Below are 13059 nucleotides of genomic sequence, written 5' to 3' on the forward strand. Positions count from 1 at the left end.
ACAACTGAGTTATGGAAAGATTTCCTTGTGGCCCCATAGATAAAACAGCAAAGGGCGAAGTTGTACAGGCTCTAACACTAAAAATATCTGATATTTTATTGCTGGGTCTATACATGGTAATTGGTCTCATTGCTGCAAACAATCTATATAATCCTGTCTGAGGACGTTTAGAAAATGTTGTTGTATATATAGGTGATACCCCACCCTGGAGGATACCAACACCGGATGGGACCAATAATAGGTAAGGTAGACTCCCACCACCCAAATCTAGAGCTATTATTTTTAGGATATTGAGAATAATCATAGGGCTAGAAACTGACTAATCAAGTATTTTTACAGATGTATTATAAAGGGTATAAGCTACACCTGATGTAGAAAATCCACAGGGATGCCATCTGGGAAATTCCCTTTTATTAATCTATTCCATTCCTACATGGTCCATTTCTATAGCATTTTTACAAAGTGGAACACCATAAGATAAAGAAGTATTATCTGTAGTTATATTAGTTAAATCTCCAGGTAAGCGTAGAGTTAATGAGTTAGTTCTCTATTATTAAGTCCTGTAGCTCCCTATCTGGTATCCAGGGCATACAGTAGTAAAATGTGAGTTCCAAATGGCTCAGGCACCCTGATCCTGAGGCCTTCCCAGTTGGCACACATATGGCCTCTCTCTCTCAGAGTGACTATTCACAGCATGCAGCTTTTCATGTTTCTGGCATCTCCAACTTCCTGAAGTCTCCACTATACCACTAGTTGCATTCCCATAGCTTTATGCACTACCCTCTCACAGGCTCCTTCCTGCTAGTTCTTCCCTTCAAATCTGGATAAGAGCCTTCCTGATCTAACAAGCCAGGAAAATCAATATTATGTGGACGAAGGCAAGGTCTACTATCAGCTGGGCAGTACTCAGGCCCCTTTGGACCTCTGAGTACCTGGATGACTAAGCTCAGTGAAATGAATCCAATTACCAATTACCTGAGGAACCAATTACCTGAGGGGCCCTTCTAGAGCGGGAGTCTCTGGGACTTTTTCTTAAGAAAGGTTGACACTGTTATATCCTTGAGCCTGCAATAGGTGGAGGCTTTCTGATTCCTGAGATACACTCAAAGCAACTTTCTTCTTGTCCTTATACAAAGTCTTGGTTTCTTTTTAATGGTACTAATGTCTTCAGCAGCCACGCTTCTTTTGATCCCAACTTTATACATGGTTCCTTCTAAGCTAAAATTTAAGTTTTTCAATTTCTTCTGTTCTGCTTTTTTGCCTTGATTCTCACTACAAACCTGGATAAAAGCATGCAACAGCTTGAATATTAGGCTTAAAATTTCCTCACTCAGATTAATTAGTCCACTGCTCTTCTCAATCTCCCACAAAGTCTCAGAACATGGGGGAAAATGTAGGCAAATTTTCTGCCACTGTGCAATATACATGGCCTCAAAACCCAATGGAAACTGCTTGAGCCTGACTTTTACAGTCCACGTTCCTACTGGAATTTTTGTGTTCTTATCTCTGATTAGAATCACACATCAGACTCAATTTAAAGCAATGCATGGCTTCTCTGGCTCACATCTCCAAACCTTTCCCAACTCCTCCAGCAAACAGATTCAAAAGGTTTCTAAAACGTATGATCAAGTACAGTCACAGCAATGACCCCACTGTGGGTACCAACTTTTGGTATTTGTCAGATTTCTTATCACTAAGATACAATAACCAACAACTACAATTTCACATATGAAAGATTTAATTTGCTCATGGTTTCAGTCCATAACTGGCTGGCTCCAAGACAGAGACATCATGGCCAAAGGGTGTGACAGAGCAAGCTGCTTAGTTCATTGTGGCTGAGAAACAGAGCAGGGAAGGAGTACCAGAACTGAAGGATCAGGGATCAGATGCAGACCCCCAAGGTCATGTCCCCTATGACCCACCTACTTCCTCCAACTAGATCCCACCACCTAAGAGCCCATTCATCTATGAATTCATCAATAGGCTAAGCCATTGAGGAATCAGACACAGACGCCGCCCCTCAAGGCAATGCCTCCATTCACGCAGACACATGTAGAAGAAGCCTGTTCCACCAATTACTGCCTAGCTGGATCCCAAAGCCAATCAAACTGAAACTCCACCCTAACCACCATTGATGGAATGAAAAAAGTACTAGTTCTGTAAAAAAAAAAAAAAAAAACTTTCTCCTAAATTAGTAGCACGCTATTACATTTTTATATTTTAGTATGTTACTATTTTCACTATTTTAACCAAAAAATCCATAAAAATTGATGCATACCTGTTTTGAAGAATTTTGATGTTTTTCATTTGTCATTATAAAACCAAGAATAATTTTATAATATTTTTTGTATGTAGCTATTTTATATAGGGCAATCTGTCATTAAATAGGACTAAGTTATTCTTTTGAAAATACTAGCTTTCCCTTCAAGTCAAGCATCTTGTTTAAATAAAATCATTTAAAATGAAAACAAAAAAATCCAACTAGATAAAAATAGTCAAAGAAAGAAATATACGTAGCATGATACCAATTATGAAAAAAGATATTTATATGAAGGGGAAGGGGATATAAAAGAATTAAGAATTTGAAAAGAATTAAGATGTGATGTACGTGTAAACAGCTTCCTATAATGAATGTAATTATTATGTACTGCAAACAAGTACCAATAAAAATTAAAATTTAATAGTGAAGAGAATCATTCTCACCTTTGTACATACCACTTACACCAGGATGAAGACCAAACTCAAATGTAAGAGATGTGTCTCGATCAAACAGGAACCTTTCAAATACAAAAAAAAGGGGCATAGATTATCAGGTTTCCCAACAAAGACTAATTATTTTTAAGTGTCATTTGCTTATTCCTAAACTATCTGAAATTCTATTAATATTTATATTTAAAAGTATTATTTCAGAAATGTAGTTTAATTAGAAACTTATCCAAGAAAAAAATACTCACTCATATAAATCATATTCATTTTTACAAGTATTTTGTTACTATTTTTTGGCCCTTGGAGATAAGGGTAAAATATCTTTAATTTTGTTTAACAGAGATGAAATGAGATTATTAGAAGGACTAGTTGTAGTGATTTTTCCCTTCGTATTTCTTTACCATAGAAAATTTAGCTTAAAATTCTAGGGCTAAAACTGAGTATTTATTTTCATGACATACAAGAACAAAAAGAATTCCTTTACTTTAAAAAAATTTACTTCTCACTGTGTTGAAGGTAACACCAATGTGACAGAAAAGACACTGTCTTGACTTTCAAAAGGCTTCACCTCCAATGAGGGATACAGAACTAAGAAATAGCAGTGATTCTCCAAGATGATTCTACTACTCAACAGACTTAAACATTTATCTTTCTGTTTAAAAAATAGGCAAAGGACTTGAATAGATATTTCTGCAAAGGGGAAGTGAAAATGGCCAATAAGTTACATGGAAAGATGCTAAACTTCACTAATCATTAGGGAAATAACAAATAAAAACCACAATTAGATAACATTTCCCATGCATTAGGATGGCTATCAATTTAAAAAAAAATTTTTAATAGAAAATCAAATTTCATTGAGGATGTGAAAAAACTGGAATATATAACATGGCTGGTGGGAATATAAAAAAAAATCTATGGCTGTACAAAAATTATCCAGAACTGCCATTTGAATTAGTAATCCCACTTCTGGGTATATACATGAAAAAAATGAAAGCATGGAGTTGAACAAAATTTGTATACCTATGTTCATGGAAGAATTACCAATAGCCAAAAGGTGAAAACAAACGAAATGTCCACCAATGGACACATGGATAAATATGATATATATGTACTGTGCAATATTATTCTGCCTTAAAAATACAGATACATGCTACAACATGGATGAACCTTATGCTAAATGAAATAAACTAGGCATAAAAGGAGAAATACTACATGATCCTATTTGTATGACGTACCTAGAGTAATCAAATTCACAGAGACAGAAGGTAAAGTAAGGGATACCATAGGCAGGGTAGTGACTTCTCATAGTTTAATGAGCAGAGAGATTGGGATGGTGAGAAGGTTCTAGAGTGGTAGTGGTATTGGCTGCAGAACAATGTGAATATCTTTAATGCCACTAAACTGCACACTTACAAATGGTTAAGATAGTAAATTGTATGGAAATTTTACCACAATGAAAATATAAATAATTTTTCCAAAATCCAAGAACACAAAAATGAATCATCTATACTAAGTAATACTTACTTTGGAGCTGAGGGTTTTATTTACCTATTCGTGTTTGTTTTTACTAATTTTGTGGAAAATTTCAAATATCAGCACCAACTCTGGCCCCTGCTGGTCTCCAACTGAATTATTTTAAGTCAATCCTGGACATTAATTCATTTTATGTGGAAATATGTTGGTATAACACTAAAATATAAAACTTATAATATAACCATAATTATACCTTTCAAAATAATCATAACTATACATCTAAAAATCAGTAATCTCTTAATATTAAATTTAATCTTTGGTAAGCAGTTTCTAAAATAACTCCTATTCTGTATACCCTGTGTAATCCTTTTCCTTGAGTATGGGCTGTATCCACTGATAATTCTAATAAACAGAATACAGCAAATATGGTGGGATATTACTTCTGAGACTAGATCACCAAAAGATAACAGCTTCTATCTTAATTCTCCCTCTTACTCTCTCAATTTTTCCTTCTGATGGATACCAGCTTGCCACTTTGTGAACTTTCCTATGGAAAAGTATACAAAGCTAGAAGTTCAAGGTGGCCTCCAGTCTCAATAGCCAGAGATAAACTAGGACCTCAGTCCAACAGTCAGCAAGAACTAAATCCCACAACTACCACCTGGGAAGTGGATCTACCCTGGTGAAGCCTGGAGATGAATGCAGCACTGGCTAATATCTTGAATACAGTCTTTGAAAGGTGAGATACCCTGAGCCAGATAACTTATTTAATCCATGTCTGGATCCTTGACCCAAAGAAACTACAAGATAATATGTTTATTGGCTTAAGAAACAGAATTTTAAAATAAGTTGTCACACAGCAAAAGTAAAAAATGAAACTGCATATTAAAAAAGGAAATCCACATTTCTCCATTTTTCTCTCCTTACAATTACTTTATTCAATTCCTGATCCAAACAAGATGCCAAGGTACACACGCTTGATTCTTATATCTTTTAAGTCTCTAAAAATCTGTTATCTTTCCTTCCCTCTTCCCTTGAAATTTATTTGATGAAACTGAGTTGCTTTTCCCAGTTTCCCACACGTGGAATTTTTTAATTGTATGTCATTGAATATATTCTTTGCCCTCTATTTTTCTTATAGAAAATTATAGATTTAATATAATTAAAGTTCACATTTGGAGGGCATGTGTTATTGTTTGGATTTAAAATGTCCCTCCAAAATTCATGTGCTAAAAAAACAGTTTGTCTTGGTCAGCTTTCCCATTTCTGGGACATAGTACCTTACACCCAATTTAAAAGAGGAGAAGGTTAATTTGGCTCATAGTTTCAGGGAACTCAGTCCATGTCTTTCTGGCTCCAAGGCAGACAGAATATGACAGAAGAATGTGGTATAACTATGTTGCTTATTTCATGGCAGCCAGAAAGCAGAGAAGGGGAGCAGCACCAGAGAAAGGAGGCAGAGACCATATGTAGTATCCAAGGTTATGGCTCCATGACCCACCAAGACACACACAGAAGTGTCCTATATTAATCTGTTAAATGTTTCTTAATCCAATCAAGTTGACATATCTCCATTAATGGTCATAGGCTTAACTACAGTTGATGGACTTTTTGGTGATTGGATAAGGGTTCTAACCCCATCAGGTTACTAATCCCTTGAAATTATAATTTGATGGCTTTATTGGAGGTGACAGAAACAGAAGGTGGAGATTAACTGAATATAGTGGATCATGGGGTGTTATGCTTTGTGTCTAGATGTTCCCCCAAAGCCTTATATGGTCAAAGGTGGCTGAATCTAGAGTATATGAGGGCTGGGGATTTAACTCAGTGGTTCTGACCCCTGCCTCACAAGCATGAGGTTCTGAGTTCAATCCCTGGTACCAAAAAAAAAAAAAAAAAAAAAGAGTATATGATGCTGGATTAAGGGTGTGTGTTCACTAAACCAGGATACTGATTGGTTTGGCACCACCTTAATCCCAGTAGTATGGATAAGATAAAAGGGGAAGAAAGACACTTTTTTGGTTTTTGTTGGTTTCCTTATTTTTTCCTACCTTGTGGGCACCATGAACAGTTTCTCCTCTGTGATGCCCCTCTTCCAAGTGCCACTCTGCTTTGGAGCCACTGGATTATGGACCGAAACCTCTACAAACTGTAAGCTAAATAAACCCTTTCCTCTAACTTTAGATGTCAAATATTTTGTCTCAGCAATGAGAGAAAAGTAACTAAGATATGGGGGGATGGAAGAATTGGGAATAACAGAATTTCTGTATCTTGATTGTGGTAGTAGTTATATACCTATATGTGTCCAAACTCAGAATTGCATCTGGTCTGGACTATATCTGGTCCCCTGCCCCTTCCTCTCTGGTTCTTTCCTGTTCTGTTTCCTGGCCCCTAGGAAGTAAACAGTTTTTCCTCTACCATACCCTTCCACCATGATGTTTCAGCCGCACCATAAACCTAAAAGCAGTGAAGCTAGGTAACCATAAACTGAAACTTCTGAAATCATAATTCAAACAAATCTTTCCTCCTTTAAGTAGTTTTTCTCAGGTATTTTGTCATAGTAGAACAAAGCTAACACTGTGTATGTACTTCTAACAAGAGTATGGTTGTTATTGTTTGTGGTATTAGAGGCCACTTAGACCACTATGTAAGTCTATTCATTACTTCACTAGGAGTATATAAAAGTAGATTAATTTAGCATTCTTTCTTAATTACTGGAATTACATATTTTAAAAAATTTTTATTCAATTTATCAATAATATCCCTTAGTTGAGCCAAATTATTCAATAGATATTCAGGTAGTCTACTTAGAGAAGTTAAGACAAATGTCTGCTTTCTTTCTTGACAAGCTTTCAGAATAAAATATGGGTTGTTTTTAATGACTATTAAAAACTTACGGATTTAAATTACTGTTGTTATTCTCATCAAAGGTCAAACCATCCCACCTTTACCTAGTAAAAGCTTCTTTAAAGGGATCATGAGTTGCTTGACATGACTCCACTTGTTACTAAGTTATGTACCCCCAAAATTCATATGTTGAAATCTTAACCACTAATGTGATTATATTTGGAGATAAGGCCTTTAAAGTACAATTAATGAAATCATAAGGCCCTCATCTAATGTGACTGGAGTCATTAGAAGAGAGAGAGAGAGAAAGAGACAGAAAGAGACACCAGAAATGTCCATGTGGGTACACAAGGAGAAAGCACTGTCCATAAGGCAAGCAGAAAAGCCTCAGGAGAAATAATGAACTTCTAGCCGGCAAAACTGTGACAAAATTAATTTATAATGTTTAATCCACTGAGTCTATAGAATCTTATTAGAGCAGCCCAAGAAAACTGATAACACTATTAGTCCTTATCAGTTTCCAAATATAAAATAACCTCAGCTCATGTTAAAAATCTGCCTTAGGCCTGGATCTGATCATTCTCATGGAGACTGAAAGACCATGTTTAAAGTCTACAATATTAATAATATGATTAATAATGTGATTATTGAAGAAAGTTACTTTACAACTCTTTATGTCCTGAGAGTATATCTTGTTCAGCATATATAACTAAGTTTTATAAAAGGCATATAAAACAATTTTTTCATGTAAAAAATATAAATGATACAATTTATACATAATTAGTTTATTTTTGCTTTATAGGAATTTTCTCATGTTAAATATTGCCTTAAATTACATAAAACATTTACATTGTTCCAAAGACAAATGCACCAGATCTATTTAGATCTAGAGATTCTTCTGTTCCTCTCCATTCATTCACTTGCTCTCTTTTTCTCCTTTTGGTACCAGGGATCGAACTCTGGACCTTGCATTTGCGATGAAGGCACGGTGCCACTGAGCTAAATCCCCAGCCCCATTCCTTTTAATTATATGGTTTATCCCTCCAATGTTGTAATATAAGTAATACATGTATGTCTCTACATGTGTCTTTTTTAGATAAACACCAACATTATAAAGACATTTTTCTCTCCTTTGCTTTAACAATGTATCTGATAAATCAAGTGCTTTAAAGGGAAGGGATGTATTACATTCCTTTTATTAATTCATATTATCCTACTATGCACATTCTTACCCAATTTTAAAAGCTTACAGAAGATGATCTGGAAGTAAAAAACAACTTTTACTCAAAAAATTTATAGAGCTAAATCTTATATTTTCCATTCCCAAATATAAATATACATGACATACAGTAGAAAAAAAATAGGTTACTTAGAAAAGTCATCATTAAAAAAATCCCAAAAGTACTTAAAAGCTGTCAGGAACAACAAATTAACAATGAAACAGACTCTAGTTCTCAACTATTTTTTTGTTTTTGTTTGTTTGATTTTGATACTGGGGATTGAACTCAGGACCTTGCACTTGCAAGGCAGGTGGTGGTGTCACTGAGCTAAATCCCTGGCCCTGGTTCTTAATTTTTCTAATTCTAATGCACCCCCTGAAACATATAGGCTCCCTGCAGGATGTGGTGGCACACAGAAGTGATCCTAGCACTCGGGAGGCTGAGGCAGGAGGACAGGACTGCAATGAGTTGGAGGCCAGTCCAAGCTACCTAGTAAATTTGAGGCCACCCTGAAATACATAGCAAGACACAGTCTAAAAAAAATGAAAAGAAAGAAAGAAAAGAAAAAGTATAGGCTCCCATTACAAGGGCAAAAAGCATCTTTCTTGGCTTAATTTCTATGGGCCATTATTAAGGATTAAAAATTCATTACTCAAATATGAATGATATCATTACTAAAAAGCACTTCTCAAGAAATAAAAATTTATTAACCTTAATGTTCCTCAAAGTCAGAGCTATTTTACTTCTTAAAATTTTTGAGTTTTTAAATTTACAAATAACACAAAAGGGGCATGGAAAAACAGAATAATGGAACTGTTCTATAGCTTGATTGTGGTAGTAGTTATACAACTACAAGTATTCAAACTCAAAATTTTATACTAATAAAGGCAACTTTACTGTATGTAAGATATCACCTTGACAAGTAGCATAACCAAAATTCTCCACTTTGTCTTAAGAATTACTTTGAGCTAAAAGCAAAGTATCTTGTATGTGGTTGTGGGGCCTGATCCCAGGGCCTTTGCATTGAGTTATATCCCAAGTGCCTCCCCACTTTATTTTGAGACATGTTCTCACTAATTTGCCCAGGCTTGGCTCAAATTTGCAATCCTTCTGCCTCAGCCTCCCAGAGTGCTGGTACTGCAGGCATGTGTAACCACACCCAGCCTGAGCTAAAGGCAATCTGAAAAATGGCAATGCAAGAAAGACATTTTTATCTTTTCATTTTCTGCCTCAATAGTTTGATTTCACTTAAATATAATATTAAATGAAAAATGCAATATCTAAACCATGGGACATAGCTTACTTTTCTTGTTGCTGAGACAAAATACCCAAAACCAAAAGTTAAAGGAGGAAAAATTTATTTCAGCTCAGTCTATAGAGGTTTCAGTCCATAGTCTGCTGGCTCCAAGGCAGAGTGGTATGGCAGAGGGGCTTCACAGAGGAGAAACAGTCCATGGCATGTAGGAGGCAGCAAAGCCTCAACGTAGCATGCAATTAAGTAGGGCACTCTTAACCCCAGCATCACATCTTTTTTTTTTTTCATTAGAAAATTCTTTATGAACCACAAAGAAAAATTAATAGTAGCTTATGCCAACCAAAAATATACATCTGATGTATATAAATCTTAGAAAGTGTTACACAGGCAATGTGAAGGGTACCTTTAAATATTTCCAGGGTCACAGCTGCAACTTAAATTGACATAAATAACAGCATTAGCTAATTACTGTGTTTACATATTAAAGTGTCATTTATTTCTATGAGATTTTAAAAAGAACAAAATAAAACTATAGTTGTCATTGCCTAGCAGTTCAAGTATTGAAAGGGTGGGCTATGTGATTTTTAAATTTATTTTTGGACCTTCCCATATTTCTGAGAACTGTTGCAAGAGAAGGAAAAACAGAAAAAGTCTGCTTACTAAAATCATACTCAATTCTCAGCAAAATTAAGGAAAGCAGTTAGGGATGTTTTATGTTTCCAACTTTTCTATTGATGTGTAAGCTTTAAGGCAAAGAGAGCTGAATTGTCTATCACAAAATGCAGTTATACATAGTGACATGCTGCTCCCACCCACCAGAGTACCTTGTGCTAAAAGGGCCTTTCCCACTAGAAAGGATTTTATTTACTTTGAAATACCCATACTACCTTTTTATATTTTCCTTCCTTAAGTCATTCAGAGAATAATGTTCTGTGTAAAATCTTTCTAAGATCGCTCGTTGGAAATACAGAAGTAAAAAAAAATGATACCTAAAAACAATATATCAATTGAAAATCAATATAGTTGCATGTAAAAGAAGTATAAATCCTAAATATATTTTTAAAATTATTAATTATTACCAACTTAAATGTCCAAACTCTGAAAGCTTACATTTTTTTATATATTTTGTTCAGATTGAATCAGTATCATACTAGGATATATAACAATTGAGAAAGAAACTGATCCTTCAGTATTTCTTAGGTCACCTACTCAAATCAATTGTGCTTCCTAAGTCCTAGAATAAACACTGACAGGAAAGGGAAACACCTCATACTGTAATTTTATATTTCTCACACAAAATTCAAAGTAATCTTCTGGTCCTGAACACTGATGGTCACCACTGCCGGAGGGATGATACTGATGCACACAACTCTGCCTTCTTGCTCCACTGAGCTTTCACTACTTTGCTGCCCTGGCTGCTTCATGCTGTGCACCGTATAACGCTTCTAGTCTTAACGTCCCTTCTTGTAAGGCTAACTCTTTCTGGATTTTCTTATCAAGATCTTTCTGGTTTTCAGCAATAGAATCATTAATCCTCTCTCGTAGATCAACAATTTCTTCCTCTGTAAGAGACCTACGACTGCTTCTGGGGCTCTCTCCTCCATCACTTTCTACTAGATTCTCAAACTCGATAGTCAAGTGCTCACACCTTGAGCAAGTTCTAAATTACTTGGAACCTCCACTGACTGTGGACGCCGGGCTTACTGCGGCCCGCAGCACCGTGTTCAGCAGCAGTTCCTCATCGCAAGCCCCCAGGCGCCATCGCCTCTGCTCCGAGATCAGCACGGTGGCTCACCAGGCATCGCTGGGAACAGGCGCTCCGATCAAAAGCAGCGCTACTCCAGGGACTGCCAGACCACTGCCTCGAGAGGGAAGTGCGGCGGACCGCATGGCTGGGATTGCGTGGCCCTCTGCACAGCCCTCCAACGCCGGACCCGTCCTGCACCCGCATGAATGACCGCCTCCCCCAGCACCACATCTTTAATCCCACCATCACACACCATCCTAGCAGTACACATCCTAGATCCAGCTACCTCCCACTTTGTGAGGAACATCTAAATACAAGCCATAACAGGAAATAACTCCATGCAAAAGATTTCCTTCCCAAGATGGAGAGAAAAGGTTCTTTGGTAGAGTTATAGCTAGACAACTCTATACAAACAGACCTTAATTATTATTTTCCTTTAACCTTCCTACATCATTTGGTTACTTTTCCACAATTGCCTCATGCTCACTCTAATAAAAAAATTATATAGGTCGCGACACTTCTTTGGGGTTTTATTTTTCTGTGAAACTCCTATGTTGTGTTAAACTTTTTCTAAGTTTATTATGTCAGGGCCAGGGATTTAACTCAGTGGTTCCGCCGCCTGCCTCACAAGTGCAAGAACCCGAGTTCAATCCCCGGTAAAAAAAAAAAAAAAAAAAAAAAAAAAAAAGTTTATTATGTCAATTCAATTCTCAGGTCCATAATGGTACATAAGATCCTAATGGTATAACTGACAATGTGAAATAGGAAGAAAAGGGCTAAGGGTGTAGGGGAAGTGGGAAGGGTTGGGGAAAGGAAATAAGGGAAAAGAAAAAAAATGAGAAAATGAAAAAATGGAAATAAAGTTATTTGTAAATAGGGAAGGGAGGAGGGGGGTGAAGGAAGGGCAGGGATAAGGGGAAAAAATGAGAACCAAGACTGTCATGTAAAGGTACAAGACCCCAACGATGAATGTAACTGTACTGTATACCTAAAATGTACCAACAAACTCAATGAGGAAAAATAATTATCAGGTCCAACTGGTATCATAAGAAAGAAGAGGTACCATTTCTTCTTACATTACAATCTTAATCAAAAAAGGAAGAAAGAATACAGATAATAATATTCTAGTGTAAACTTATTATAATAGAATTACCAAGATGTTTTGTTGAACTATACAATTGACTATAAAGTTTGCACAGTAAAATAAATAAGAATATCCCAAAATTTCTCAAAATAAGAACACTAAAAAGGTAATAACCTCCTAAGATATTAAAATACTTTCTGGTTATCACCTAAAATATTTTTTAACTTATTATATATTTAAAGATGTGATATTGGCATGTAAAGTAACAGATCAGTAGGAGAATGAAAGCTCCCAGATAAATTCACATGCCCAAAGGAATTTAGTATATTAAAGAGGTGGCATCTCAAACCAGTAAGGAAATGACAGGATTTTTAAAATGATATTGGGACAAGGACATGGCTAGAAAGTAATTTATTTAAATCCATGCTTCACACTCCAAAAGCTTCCCTATGAATCAGACATGTTAAAAAGTAAAAAATATAACAGAAGAAACTAAGGACTCATAGTTATGAGACCAAACCTCAAAAATTTAATTATCAAAGATCATAAACACCCATATTCTTTGACATAGTAAGTGCTTCTATTTTTAGAAAATAGTGTTAAAAGGGCTCTCAAACAGGGCCAGGTGGTTCTGCCGCCTGCCTCACAAGTCCAAGGTCCTGAGTTTGATCCCTGGTACCACCCCCCAAAAAAAGTCCTCAAACATATATACACACACACACACACA

The 13059-nt window shown here is 36.0% G+C and overlaps 1 protein-coding gene across 2 annotated transcripts in view; it reads right to left on the bottom strand.

The window, feature by feature from the left end:
* Positions 1-13059, bottom strand: part of Ankrd31 (ankyrin repeat domain 31) — a 199337-nt gene that overhangs the window by 180351 nt on the left and 5927 nt on the right. For both annotated transcript variants that reach the window (XM_010635160.2, XM_019209194.2), the window contains exon 2: positions 2704-2777. In XM_010635160.2, coding sequence (XP_010633462.1) covers positions 2704-2777 — 74 coding nt within the window. The remainder of the gene's footprint in view (positions 1-2703; positions 2778-13059) is intronic.

The sequence above is a fragment of the Fukomys damarensis genome, unplaced genomic scaffold, assembly GCF_012274545.1.
Source record: "Fukomys damarensis isolate Sample0158 unplaced genomic scaffold, DMR_v1.0_HiC HiC_scaffold_1, whole genome shotgun sequence".
NCBI classification, from domain to species: domain Eukaryota; kingdom Metazoa; phylum Chordata; class Mammalia; order Rodentia; family Bathyergidae; genus Fukomys; species Fukomys damarensis.